The sequence below is a fragment of the Anolis carolinensis genome, chromosome 2 (assembly GCF_035594765.1).
Source record: "Anolis carolinensis isolate JA03-04 chromosome 2, rAnoCar3.1.pri, whole genome shotgun sequence".
NCBI classification, from domain to species: Eukaryota; Metazoa; Chordata; class Lepidosauria; order Squamata; family Dactyloidae; genus Anolis; species Anolis carolinensis.
Window position 1 is genome coordinate 7,073,710 of NC_085842.1, and position 13,986 is coordinate 7,087,695.

Genomic DNA, 13,986 nt, shown 5'->3' on the forward strand with positions numbered 1-13,986 from the left:
CAGAGACAGTAGCCAATCAGAACGTTGGCTCTTGGCACGCTTAGCTAATCAGCTGCTGACACATGTCATTCTAGTCAAGCCATTACATCACGGTGCTTTTTACAAATCCTTACAGCATCCACACCAACTTCATGACTTTGTAGGGTTTTCTCAGACAAGGGAAAGTTGTAGATGTAGATAAATAGAAGCTTTTACCATGGCTTCTGAACCACAGTTTACCCTGCAGTGTAATAACGTGTCACTCAGGTTTGTGAAATAAGTAACAGTAACTTTACTTCAGTTCAATGAGTCAAACAGAGCAACAATATATACAGTAGTCTTTCTGATTTCTTACAGAGCACAGAGGGAATCAACAGTCCTTTTAAAACTGTCTTTAAATATGCCTCATTGCCTTAAAATGATCAGGCTTCAGAGAGTCGGCAGCCATTAATTCCCGGGCTGTTTCCAGTCAGCGTTCTCTTCGCTCTCTGAGGTGAAAATGCAAGCTCAGTTTCTCTCAGCAACAAGCCAGAGACAGTAGCCAATCAGAACGTTGGCTCTTGGCACGCTTAGCCAATCAGCTCCTGACACATGACTTTCCAGTCAAGCCATTACATCACGGTGCTTTTTACAAATCCTCACAATGTCCACACCAACCTCATGATTGTTTATAGGGTTTTCTCAGACAAGGGAAAGCGTTTATTTCTCTTAAATCTAGCTACTGGTATTTCCCAGTGGTTTTTGCATAAAAGCATTAACTAGATCAGACAGGATCTGGTGTCTTTAAGGGTATTTATTGTCATTACAGTGTTTAAATATGAGCATAGAGCCCCTAAAGCAGCGTTTCTCAACCTGGGGGTCGGGATCCCTGGGGGGTCACGAGGGTGGTGTCAGAGGGGTTGCTAAAGACTATCAGAAAACACTATATCTTCCAAATTTCAAGGTCTATTTTCCCCAAATTCCACCAGTGTTCACATCTGGGCATATAGAATATCCGTGCCAAATTTGGTCCAGATCCATCATTATTTGAGTCCCCATTGCTCTCTGGATGTAGGTGAACTACAATTCCAAAAATCAAGGTCAGTGCCCACCAAACCTTTCTGGTATTTTTTGTTGGTTGGACTGTGCCAATCTGTGGCGCAGGCTGGTTAGCAGCCAGCTGCAATAAATCACTCATGAGTTCGAGGCCAGCCCATGTCGGGATGAGCACCCGACAATTAAAAATAAAATATAGCCCCTGCTCATTGATGATGTAAGCAACCCGAGAGATAGTTGCATCTATCAAGTAGGAAATTTAGGTACCACTTCTATGTGGAGAGGCTAATTTATGACACCATAAAAAAAATCATCCAGCTGCCCGTTGGAATGAGGAAGTTGCCGTTGCAGTGGATGATGAAGCAGCTGCTCCCCCTGTGGCCGGAATCAAGCATACCTTCAGGAAGCTGGAAGCTGGAGAAGGCTAAATTGCCTCTGCGTCTGTCTCTGTCTCTGTTCTATGTTATATGTCATTGAATGTTTGCCTTATATGTGTACAATGTGATCCGCCCTGAGTCTCCTTAGGGGTGGGAAGAGCGGAATATAAATACTGTAAATAAATAAATAAACAAATTGGTCATGGGAGTTCTGTGTGCCAAGTCTGGTTCAATTCCATCATTGGTGGAGTTCTGCGCACATCATCCGAAAATACATGACACAGTCCTAGACACTTGGGAAGTGTTTGACTTGTGATTTTGTGAAACGAAATCCAGCATATCTATCTTGTTTGCTGTGTCATACAATAACAATAATAATAATAATAATATTTATTATTTATTTATTCACTACATTTATATTCCGCTCTTCTCACCCTCGAGGAGACTCAGAGTGGCTTACAAATCAAAGCATAGCACAATATAAGCATTAAATTACTATATTGTACTATAATAATAATACACTAGAGTCTCGCTTATCCAACGTAAACGGGCCGGCAGAACGTTGGATAAGCGAATATGTTAGATAATGAGAGATTAAGGAAAAGCCTATTAAACATCAAATTAGGTTAGGATTTTACAAATTAAGCACCAAAACATCATGTTATACAACAAATTTGACAAAGTAGTTCAGTACACAGTAATGCTACGTAGTAATTACTGTATTTACGAATTTAGCACCAAAATATCACAATGTATTGAAAACATTGACTACCAAAATGCGTTGGATAATCCAGAACGTTGGATAAGCGAGACTCTACTGTAATAGGTTTCTGTTGGTTCCCAAATAAGTCATGCTTGGAAGGGAAGTTGCTATATTATGCCTGTGATGGTGTTTCTAGTAGGACATCCATCTCTCTACATTGCAGTCCAACTTGATTGCATTGCAAGTTCCCTGAAAGAGCTCAAAGGGTTAATTTCCCCGGGGAAAGGGGCGTGGCTTCAATGGAAGCCACGCCCACCGTGCAGGAACCAGGAAGAGAGGCTGCAAAAACAGCAAAGGAGCAGCAGCAAGCTTGGGGAAAGCAGGGGAGTTTTGTTTCTCCACTTTTGGAGGGAAAGAGGGGGGAATGAACCCCAGCAAGGGATTCAGGAAAGCAAGGCTGCCTTGGCAAGAAGGGGAGGGAGAGAGGAAAGGCCATGGGGAAGATAGATTCACACACATGTTTGCAAAACTGAACCTTCTCCAAAGTGAACCAAAGCCAAGCTGGAGTCTGGTCAGGGACTGGATTGGAAAGATGGTTTTACTGAGTTTAAATTTGCAAGAAACTGGAGCTGGTAGTAATGTATCCACTAAGACTTGAAAATATTGTTTCAAAATATTATATGCTACACGGGGAGGAAACACTGTGTGGATGGTTGTTGCATAGACAGCACAATTCCTAGACTGCAAATATAACTTTGCTATGAGATGTATCTATGTAGATCTACAACTATTGAATGCTAAGTAATGCCTCCGCCTTCGTTACTTGGATTTGGATGGGAATATTATAATAAACCAAACGCAGAAATAATCCTTAGGACGTGCTCTTTAACTACCACTATTCACTTTGCCACATCATCACCAGACAATTGGATACATTTCTGCCAACGATGAACAGGTTTTCTGAAGCCGTCATGGAAGAAGTCGACACTCTGTTTCCGCAACCAGCGTCTCACAGGACCCATTGTGCACAGATCTTCCGACAGCCAAGCAAAGCGATAATGTGACCCACACGTTCTTAGGAAATGCCGATTATACTTGAGATTTCTCTCTGAGGGATACGACAATCGTCCTGAATCATTGTGCACAGATCTTCCGATAGCCAAGCAAAGCAATCATGTCACCCACACATTCTTGCGAAATGCCGATTATGCTTGAAATTTCTCTCTGAGTGATACGACAATCATCCTGAATCAATCTGTCAACCTTTTGCTTGTAAAGCTCTGTGGTTGCTGTCACAGGACGTCCAACTCTTTGTTGGTCACGCAAGTCAGATGGTCTCACCTCAACATCTTGAAACTTACTTGCCCAACGACGCACAGGACTCACATCCACACAATCCCCATTTACAGCTTGCATTCTCTGAGGAATCTCCTTTGGGGTGACACCTTCTGCCTTCAAGACTTCAATGACTGCACGTTGCTTAAGTCACATTGACCGACCGTCTGCGCAGGGTTCCATACTTTGCACATTAACAACACAGCCGTTCAATGCTAAGGCTTCCCTGTCTGCGCAGGGTTCCATACTTTGCACTTTAACAACACAACCGTTCAATGCTTAGGCTTCCCTGTCTGCGCAGGGTTCCATACTTTGCACTTTAACAACACAACCGTTCAATGCTAAGGCTTCCCTGTCTGCGCAGGGTTCCATACTTTGCACATTAACAACACAGCCGTTCAATGCTAAGGCTTCCCTGTCTGCGCAGGGTTCCATACTTTGCACTTTAACAACACAACCGTTCAATGCTTAGGCTTCCCTGTCTGCGCAGGGTTCCATACTTTGCACTTTAACAACACAACCGTTCAATGCTAAGGCTTCCCTGTCTGCGCAGGGTTCCATACTTTGCACATTAACAACACAGCCGTTCAATGCTAAGGCTTCCCTGTCTGCGCAGGGTTCCATACTTTGCACTTTAACAACACAACCGTTCAATGCTAAGGCTTCCCTGTCTGCGCAGGGTTCCATACTTTGCACTTTAACAACACAACCGTTCAATGCTAAGGCTTCCCTGTCTGCGCAGGGTTCCATACTTTGCACATTAACAACACAACCGTTCAATGCTAAGGCTTCCCTGTCTGCGCAGGGTTCCATACTTTGCACTTTAACAACACAACCGTTCAATGCTAAGGCTTCCCTGTCTGCGCAGGGTTCCATACTTTGCACTTTAACAACACAACCGTTCAATGCTAAGGCTTCCCTGTCTGCGCAGGGTTCCATACTTTGCACTTTTAACAACACAACCGTTCAATGCTAAGGCTTCCCTGTCTGCGCAGGGTTCCATACTTTGCACCAGGGGTCCCCAAACTAAGGCCCGGGGGCCGGATGCGGCCCTCCGAGGTCATTTACCTGGCCCCCGCCCTCAGTTTTATAATATAATATATTGTATATACATATAATATTGATAATAATATTATAATGTAATACAATATAACACTAATAATAATACCATATCATAATAATATTAATTATATATTCTATATTACATATAATATTACTAATAATATTACAGTATAGTGGTATAGTTCAATATAGTAATATATAATGGTAATATTGTGCTATGCTAATAATATAATATATTGTATGTACATATAATTTGTAAGCCACTGAGTCCCCTTTGGGGTGAGAAGGGTGTGATACAAATGTAGTAAATAAATGCAGTAAATAATAAATAAATAAATAAATACATTTTAGACTTGGGCTCACCCAAAGTCTGAAATGACTTGAAGGCACACAACAACAACAACAACAACAACAACAACAACAACAACCCTAATTAATTTGACTATCTCATTGGCCAGAAGCAGGACCACACTTCCCATTGAAATCCTGATAAATTTATTTTGGTTAAAATTGTTTTTATTTTTAAATATTGTATTGTTCTTTCATTGTTGTTGTTGTTGTTGTTTTTGCACTACAAATAAGACAAATGCAGTGTGCATCAGAATTTGTTTGCATTTTTTTCAAATGATAATCCGGCCCCTCAACAGTCTGAAGGATTGTGGACCGGCCCTCGGCTTAAAAAGTTTGGGGACCCCTGCTTTGCACTTTAACAACACAACCGTTCAATGCTAAGGCTTCCCTGTCTGCGCAGGGTTCCATACTTTGCACTTTTAACAACACAACCGTTCAATGCTAAGGCTTCCCTGTCTGCGCAGGGTTCCATATTTTGCACTTTTAACAACACAACCGTTCAATGCTAAGGCTTCCCTGTCTACGCAGGGTTCCATACTTCGCACTTTAACAACACAACCATTCAGTGCTAAAGCTTCCCACCAAATGGAACTAATGGTAGAGGAGAGTCTCCTGAACAAGTCAAGACCTGCCGCAGACCAGGACTGCCATCTGTTGAGGAGTTACGAAGGTGGAGGCATTACTTTTCATTCAACCCTCGTATAACTTTACCGTGAAATATATCTATGTAGGTCTATTTCTGATACTCATCTTGTAGGCAAACTCCAACTCCAACACTCAAGGTCACTGCCCACCAAACCCTTCCTGTATTTTCTGTTGGTCGTGGGAGTCCTTTCCTCCCTTGAGAAAGTGTTGCAGCTCTTGTTAGTTAACTGAGCTAACACTTGACTTGATCTCTCTCTCTCTCCCCCCCCCCCCTTGTAATGTGTAGCTTCATGTCATAATCAGATGGAGAAGGGAAGAGGTTCTCCAGCCCAGATGGAAATTGTTTTGGAGCCCGAAGTGAAGACGGAGGAGCCAGACCCACCCAGCCCTGAAGGAGGAGGAGAGCCCAATGAAATGTGGGGCAGGAGAAGTCTTGAATTCCAGGAAGAAATGGGTCAGGATGCTCTGAATAGGAAGGCGGTCAATTCAGGTGTTGTCTGTCAGATCTTCCGGCGTGTCCGTTTCCAGGAGAACAAGAGCCCTCGAGAGCTTTGCAGCCAACTCCACGCTCTCTGCTGTCTGTGGCTGAAGCCAGAGAAACACACCAAGGCGGAGATGCTGGACCTGGTGCTCCTGGAGCAGTTTCTGGCTGTCCTTCCTCCGGAGATGGAAAGATGGGTGCGGGAAAGTGGACCGGAGACCAGTTCCCAGGCGGTGGCTTTAGCTGAAGGCTTCCTCCTGAGTCGGGCAGAAGAGGAGAAGGCGCTGCAGGACGAGAAACAGGAGAGACAGATCCTTCAGGCCCAGGAGGTCCCATTGGAGACCAGTCAGAACTTCCCTACCAAGTGGATCAAGCTGGAGGAGGACAATGGGACTGTTTCACCAGGTAAGATGTCTTTTCTCTTGGTTTCAAGGATCCCCTGCATATATGACGTTCCAATAAACTCCAATACCTGTCTTGGGTGGTTGCTGTGAGTTTTTTGGGCTGTATGGCCATGTTCCAGCATCATTCTCTCCTCTAACGTTTTGCCTGTTTCCGTGGCTGGCATCTTCAAAGGTTCTATTAACAATGAAGGAAGTGGAGTGTATATATACCTGTGGAATAATGTCCAGGGTGGGAGAAAGAACCCTTGTCTGTTGCTATTAGGAAGCTTGAATTAGCATTTGAGTATCCATGAAGTTTGCAAAGTCAATCTGTGAGGGTATCTGCATAGAGCTAGCTTGGCCTATGTCTGGGATCCAATGGTGCTTAAGATAGGACTGAGCGCAGTTGAGTCCTTATGGATTTTTGGGAGTCTAGGAGGGAGGGCTTTCAGTTTGCATAAATGTTGATGTATGTTAAGATGATATAAGGAGTTCTTAATCAAAGTGTTGGTTTTTCTATTTATTGGGTCACATTTTAGTTTTTTTTGTTGTGGGATCCAAGCGTTGTCTGATGTTTTCTTTCTATTGTTCTGTTTTCATAATTACCATGGCATTCCCATTATCTGTTGGGAGTATGATGGTATCTGTATCTGAACTGAGGTCGTTGATGGTTTATTTCTTTCATTGTTATGTTACTGGGGAGCAGGGCCGGCCCTAGGTAATTTTGAAGTGTAGGCGAACAGAATTTTGGCGTCCCCCCCAAACCAATCACTGAAAAATAAAAGCGTTGGATAAGCGAAATGGTTGGATAATAAGGAGTGATTAAGGAAAAGGGGGCCAGGCTGTGGCGCAGGCTGGTGAGCAGCTGCTGCAATAAATCACTCTGACCATGAGGTCATGAGTTTGAGGCCAGCCCCTGCTCGTTGCTGACCTAGCAACCCGAAAGATAGTTGCATCTATCAATTAGGAAATAAGGTACCACTTATAAAAGTGGGGAGGCAAATTTAACTAATTTACGACGTTGGAATGAGGAAGTGCCGTCAGAGTGGATGATGAAGCAGCTGCTCCCCCCTGTGGCCAGAATTGAACATCCCCTCAGGAGAAGGTTAAATTGCCTCTGCGTCTGTCTGTCTGTCTGTCTGTCTCTGTCTCGGTTCAATGTATTTGTGGGCATTGAATGTTTGCTCTATATGTACATAATGTGATCCGCCCTGAGTCCCCTTCGGGGTGAGAAGGGCGGAATATAGATACTGTAAATAAATAAATAATAATAAAAGCCTATTAAACATCAAATTACATTAAGATTTTACAAATTAAGCACCAAAACATCATGTTTTACAACAAATCAACAGAAAAAGCAGTTCAATACATGGTAATGTTATGTAGGAATTACTATATTTGCGAATTTAGCACCAAACATCGAACAGGGATATAGGGCAGTGTGGCCTTAGATAACCCAGATAGCCCCCAGTATTAAGAAAAACTCTAAAATCAGGGCAATAAATAAAGAACAACACGCTGAAAACAGGAGAAATCTAGGCAACAGGAGAAATCCAGGCGACATGCGACAGGCAAGTGCCTAGTTCACCTTACGGTTGGACCTCCTCTGCTGGGGAGAAGTTTTGCCTTTCTCTTACTTCCTCCGCTTCTCCCTCAGGGAGACAGTTAATTGCTGATTCAACATTGGCAATGATGTGTTGTCGAAGGCTTTCATGGCTGCAATCACTGGGTTGCTGTGAGTTTTCTGCGCTGTATGACCATGTCCTAGGAGAGAATGCTTCTGGAACATGGCAATACAACCCAGAAAACTCACAGCAACCCATTGGCAATGTTTTCTATTGAGATCCTGGTGGTAGTAATGTTATGAATAACCTTTCAATAACTTTAAAATCATAGAATCGTAGAGTTGGAAGAGACCTCACGGGCCGTCCAGTCTAATCCCCTGCAAGAAGCAGGAAAATCTCATTCAAAGCACCCCCGATGGATGGCCATCCAGCCTCTGCCTAAAAGCCTCCAAAGAAGAGCCTTCATCACACTCCAGGGCAGAGAGTTCCACTGCTGAATAGCTCTCACACTGAGGAAGTTCTTCCTCATGCTCAGATGGAATCTCCTTTCCTTTAGTTTGAAGCCATTGTTCCTGAGTGTAGTTGTTTTCCAGGATTCAATATTTTAGAACTGTGTCTTCATCCCAATTAGGCCCCATTCCTACTTCTTTCATACAATTCCATTCAAACCATACGTCATATTTATCCATGACACTAACAGCAAAATTGCCTCCTTTTGCTAGGATGGATATTTCGTCATCTGAGAATTGCCTATCGATCAGATTGATGATGGTCCACGATGTATCTAGTTCGGCATTTGTAGAATTTTGCTGCCAACAGACCCTCTGAGGATGCCAGCCAGAGATGCAGGTGAAATGTTAGGAGAGAATGCTGCTGAAACATGGCCATACAGCAACCCAGTAATTCCGTCCATGAAAGCCTTCAACAATACAATACGTGTTTCAATAGCTAATGTGTGAGAATGTTTTGTTATATTTTAAGCACTGTTTTAAGAATATATACATCCAAGCTGGCATTGTGTGGGACTGGCTGCATCCCATGAAACTTATGTTATATAAACCCGTTTTCAGTTCCTTCTGAACTTTCTGTTGAGCATCTCTTATTGTGCCCATTTTGTGTTGTTTCAGTTGTAAACAACACAAAACACAAATGAAGCAACTAATTTTTTCTTTCTTTCCCATGTTTGGCATTTCATAGGAGATGGGCCAAGGGTGCTGCAAAGACATAATAACACGTCTCTTCCTGATGCAGGAGAAATGGCCTCTGTACAACAGGATCAGGTAAAAGGGTGGAAGTAGGAATGAACTGGGGATCATTGTAGAATTGCCCCCCGATCACTTCACCTGTCTGCAGAGTTTCCTAAAAAAAGTGTCAGGACCCCCATCAAGGTCCAGCTATAAAGAAGGATAACCATTGCTCTCTTGTGTCCCGGTCTCCAGAGCAGCGGAAAACAAACTGCCCCACTGCTCAGTGTGATATCCTTTCAAATACAGCGAAACCTTGACTTACAAGAGAACCAACTTTTTTTGAGATACAAGTCGCTGCTTGGTCGATGTTTTGCTTTGACATGCAAGCTGTTGTACCTCAGGGCTGGTTCACCTTGCTCTCACACACATACCGCCACAGCAGGCTTGGTTTAAATAGTTTATTGAGAAAAAATAGCAAAGTCTGGATACAAAGCAGTAAAGAAAGCAATAATCCAAATGTAAAGGCAGTCAGTAAAAACAATAATCTAAATGCAAGAGAATCAGTAAAAGGTGATAATCCAATACAAAGGCAGTCTGTAGAATATAGTTCAAAGTTTTAAATATATCAAATCAATCTTGAAAACAAGACAGCATGAGCTTCAAAACACCATCCAAAATGCAAGATCCAGACATGAACAAAAGCAAGAATACTTTTCCAAGAGCATAGACAAGACAGGAACTCTTTGTCCAATACCAACATTGCTTCGTCTGAAATCTTCCCGTTTCTCCCTTATTTAACCATGCTTGCAGACCAAAAAAGCATTCCTTTGTCCTTGGGTTCCCACACATTTACCAGCTATTCTAAGAGAACGTCTGGGACGATAAACTCTTAACCTTAACCTTGTATCCCTATCTAAGGAAGACTCCTCTGACTTGCTGCCAGAGACACCTGGGACTTGTTGATGTCCTGAACTCTGTTGATGTTCCAAATCCTGTGAAAAGTCACCCTTATCACTGGCTTCTGTTTCACTGCTAGTCTGCAGCCTCTCTATAATTCAGAGCCTTCAACTCTGCCATGGTCAGCCTGCATAGACCCAAATCCCCTTTTATCATCAGACTGAACCACAACACAAGTGGAGATTTGAGTTATGAGCTAGTGTGAGAGTATGCCACCCACTATCTTAAGCAGTGCTTTAAGGGAGCAGCCAGGAAAGCTAATTGCTCTTGTCCTTGCTGTTATTTCTGCAATCCCAGGGCTTTGGGAGTCAGAAAGCTGAGTGACCAGGACTCTGTCATCAGTAGACATCTATCCTGTCACTCTAATTGGACATTTTGGCTGCTATAAATCACTACTGACCGAGAGGTCATGAGTTCGAAGCCCAGGTCGGGTTAAGCCTCCGACCATTAAAAAAAATATATAGCCTCGGCTTGCTATTGACCTATGCAGCCCTGAAAGACAGTTGCATCTGTCAAGTAGGGAAAATTTAGGTACGCTTTATGCGGGAGGCTAATTTAACTAATCTACAACACTATAAAACTGCCAGCAAAACACGAGGAAAAGAATGAGGAAGAACAGCCACCAGTGGACGGTGAAGCAACAGCTCCCCCTGTGGCCGGAATTGTGAAGCTGGAAAGATGTTAAAATGCCTCTGTGTCTATCTAAAACTGAATGTTGTTTGTCTGTTGGCATTGAATGTTTGCCATATATGTGTTCATTGTAATCCGCCCTGAGTCCCCTTCGGGGTGAGAAGGGCGGAATATAAACACTGTAAATAAATAAAATAAATATGATGTTGTTGATACTGAAACTAGCCAGGTGCAAATGGACTTGGAAAAGGAGGACAGTTCTCAGTCTGATAAATGAGTCTCAGCAAACTAATGAGCAGGCTGACCTTAATGAGACAGGTTCCTTAGATCGAGCTGACCGTTTGGAATTCAGAGTTCGGAGGAGTGTGAGAATTGCAAACAAGAGGGAGGCTAGAGGCCAAAGAAATGCTTTCATGCTTTGCAAAGGGTATTAAAGCAATGTGTTTGGAGACAAGCAAACACCAAGAAGCAAGCTCTCGTTTTTCTGGATTACCTTGCAGCTTTTGTGTTCATGTTCTTGGGATTTTGTCATGCTCTATTGGAACCTTGGTTATTCCTCGTGATTTCTAGATTTATTCTCTATGGCTTTATTTTGTAACCATTTTTTGGAACTATACTACTAAAAAGACTTCAACCTGTGTGCAGTTTGGTGTATATAGCAAGGTGAAGCTAACCTGAGGTACGAGAGTAGTCCATCTTTGTGTGGGATACAGTATATGGATTCTATAGTAGCTGAGATGGTGGTAAGACTATAATCTCTGCAGGAAGTCATTTGGAGGGGTGATGGAATATAATCTAAGGGTGTTGTCCAAAATCTTGATAACTACAACAAATCTATGTTCTGAATCTCTTAATTCAAGGTCCGCCAAACCATGGGTCCGAAGAAAGTGCGTGCCAAGAAGAAAAGGATGATGTGCTTGGATATAAAGCACGAAATCATCAAAAAACACGAGCAAGGTGTGCGTGTTGTCGACTTGGCGAGGCAGTACAATCGTAGTCCTTCGATGATATGTACGATTTTGAAGCAGAAGGAGTCGATAAAGGCTACAACACCAGCCAAAGGCATTACGATTATTTCAAAGCTCCGGTCCCCTGTCCACGGAGAGATGGAGGAGTTGTTGTTGGCGTGGTTGACGGAGAAGCAGCTCGCAGGAGATACGGTGACCGAGAGCATCATCTGCGAGAAGGCGCGAGCCATTTACGGGGATTTAGCACGTCGGACGCCAGGAACATCAATGGACGAGGCATCGGAAGAGTCATTCAAAGCCAGTCGGGGATGGTTGAATAATTTTAAAAAGAGGACCGGCATTCACTCCGTTGTCGTCAGGCGTGAAAAGAAACACCCCGAAAGAGTTGCAACAAGTCGTGCGTTGGCGCTGTGTGACGACAATTGCCCCACTCATTTTAGAAACACTTTGAAAGGGAGGAAGAAATGAACCTCCTTGGACAGGTTTTTACTGAAACGCCCTGCAAGTGAAAGCAAGGAAAGTGGCAAAAAAGGCAAATCTCAGTGGTGAAGAAGAAGATGATTAAGTGAAGACTGATCTTGAAGGAAAATACATATTCTACACTTAATAAATCCAGTTTATTTATTTACCTTCTATTTTATTATGTACTAGTTTGGGAACTCGGTGTGGGTCGTCTTCCCCAAACCACACCAGTATTCAAAGTTGGTAATGTTGGTTCTGTGTGCCAAGTTTGGTCCAGATTCGTTGTCAGCTGGGTTCAGTGTTCTCTGGATACGGGTGAACTATAACTCCCGGATTCCAGGGGTAATCACCCCAAAACCCCACCAGTATTCAAAGTTGGTAATGTTGGTTCTGTGTGCCAAGTTTGGTCCAGATTCGTTGTCAGCTGGGTTCAGTGTTCTCTGGATACGGGTGAACTATAACTCCCGGATTCCAGGGGGAATCACCCCAAAACCCCACCAGTATTCAAAGTTGGTAATGTTGGGTCTGTGTGCCAAGTTTGGTCCAGATTCGTTGTCAGCTGGGTTCAGTGTTCTCTGGATACGGGTGAACTATAACTCCCGGATTCCAGGGGTAATCACCCCAAAACCCCACCAGTATTCAAAGTTGATAATGTTGGGTCTGTGTGCCAAGTTTGGTCCAGATTTGTTGTCAGCTGAGTTCAGTGTTCTCTGGATACGGGTGAACTATAACTCCCGGATTCCAAGGGTAATCACCCCAAAACCCCACCAGTATTCAAAGTTGGTAATGTTGGGTCTGTGTGCCAAGTTTGGTCCAGATTCGTTGTCAGCTGGGTTCAGTGTTCTCTGGATACGGGTGAACTATAACTCCCGGATTCCAGGGGTAATCACCCCAAAACCCCACCAGTATTCAAAGTTGGTAATGTTGGTTCTGTGTGCCAAGTTTGGTCCAGATTCGTTGTCAGCTGGGTTCAGTGTTCTCTGGATATGGGTGAACTATAACTCCCGGATTCCAAGGGTAATCACCCCAAAACTCCACCAATATTCAAAGTTGGTAATGTTGGGTCTGTGTGCCAAGTTTGGTCCAGATCCGTCATTGGTGGGCTTTAGAGTGCTGTGGATGCAGGATGAACTACAACTCCCATACGGGTGGGTCAGTCCCTCAAACCCCTCCAGTATGTTGTGTTGGTCATCAAGGTTCTGTGTGCCAAGTATGGTCCAGATCTGTCATTAGTGAGGTTCAGAGTGCTCTGGATGCAGGGTGAACTATAACTCCCACCTGGATGGGTCAGTCTCCCACATCCCTCCAGTATGTTCTGTTGGTCCTGGGGGTCTGTGTGGCAAGTTTGGTCCAGGGTTGCAGTGGCCTGTGGAAGTGGGAGCCAATCAGAAAACTGTGAGAAATATTGCTGCACCAGTGTCTACCTACCTATATTCATACATACAAACATTTACTTTATAGATAAACAACTTGGGGACCCGGCGGTGCCCGGGTCATTTGAGAAAGGCATTGTTTGCCTGGGTTCCAAGTTTAGTCTAGGTCCAGGGTCAGCGGGGTTCAGTGGGTGCAGGTGAACTACAACTCCCATATGCAAGTCCCATCATCCATGGTCCATTCCACTCCAAACAGCGCCAGGATGTATAGTAGGTCATGGGGACTGTATGTGTCAAGTTTGGTCTTGATCAGACATCGGTGGGGGTTGCAGTGGTCTCAGGAAGTGAGTGAAGGTACTGCAAGTCCCATTATCCTTGGCATGTCTTCCCTCAAACTGTACCAGGATGTAAATTGGGTCATGGGGGGTATGTGTGCCAAGTTTGGTCCTGATCAGTCATTATTTAGAGTAACATTGGTCTGTCGGAGTCACAG

The 13,986-nt window shown here is 43.7% G+C and overlaps 1 protein-coding gene across 1 annotated transcript; it reads left to right on the forward strand.

The window, feature by feature from the left end:
• Positions 1 to 5,750: 5,750 nt before the first annotated feature.
• Positions 5,751 to 12,282, forward strand: LOC103278141 (uncharacterized). The gene is made up of 3 exons (XM_008105942.3): positions 5,751 to 6,373; positions 9,114 to 9,196; positions 11,551 to 12,282. Exons 1-3 carry the CDS (start codon positions 5,791 to 5,793, stop codon positions 12,124 to 12,126), a joined length of 1,242 nt encoding a protein of 413 aa, XP_008104149.1. The 5' UTR covers positions 5,751 to 5,790; the 3' UTR covers positions 12,127 to 12,282.
• Positions 12,283 to 13,986: the final 1,704 nt, after the last annotated feature.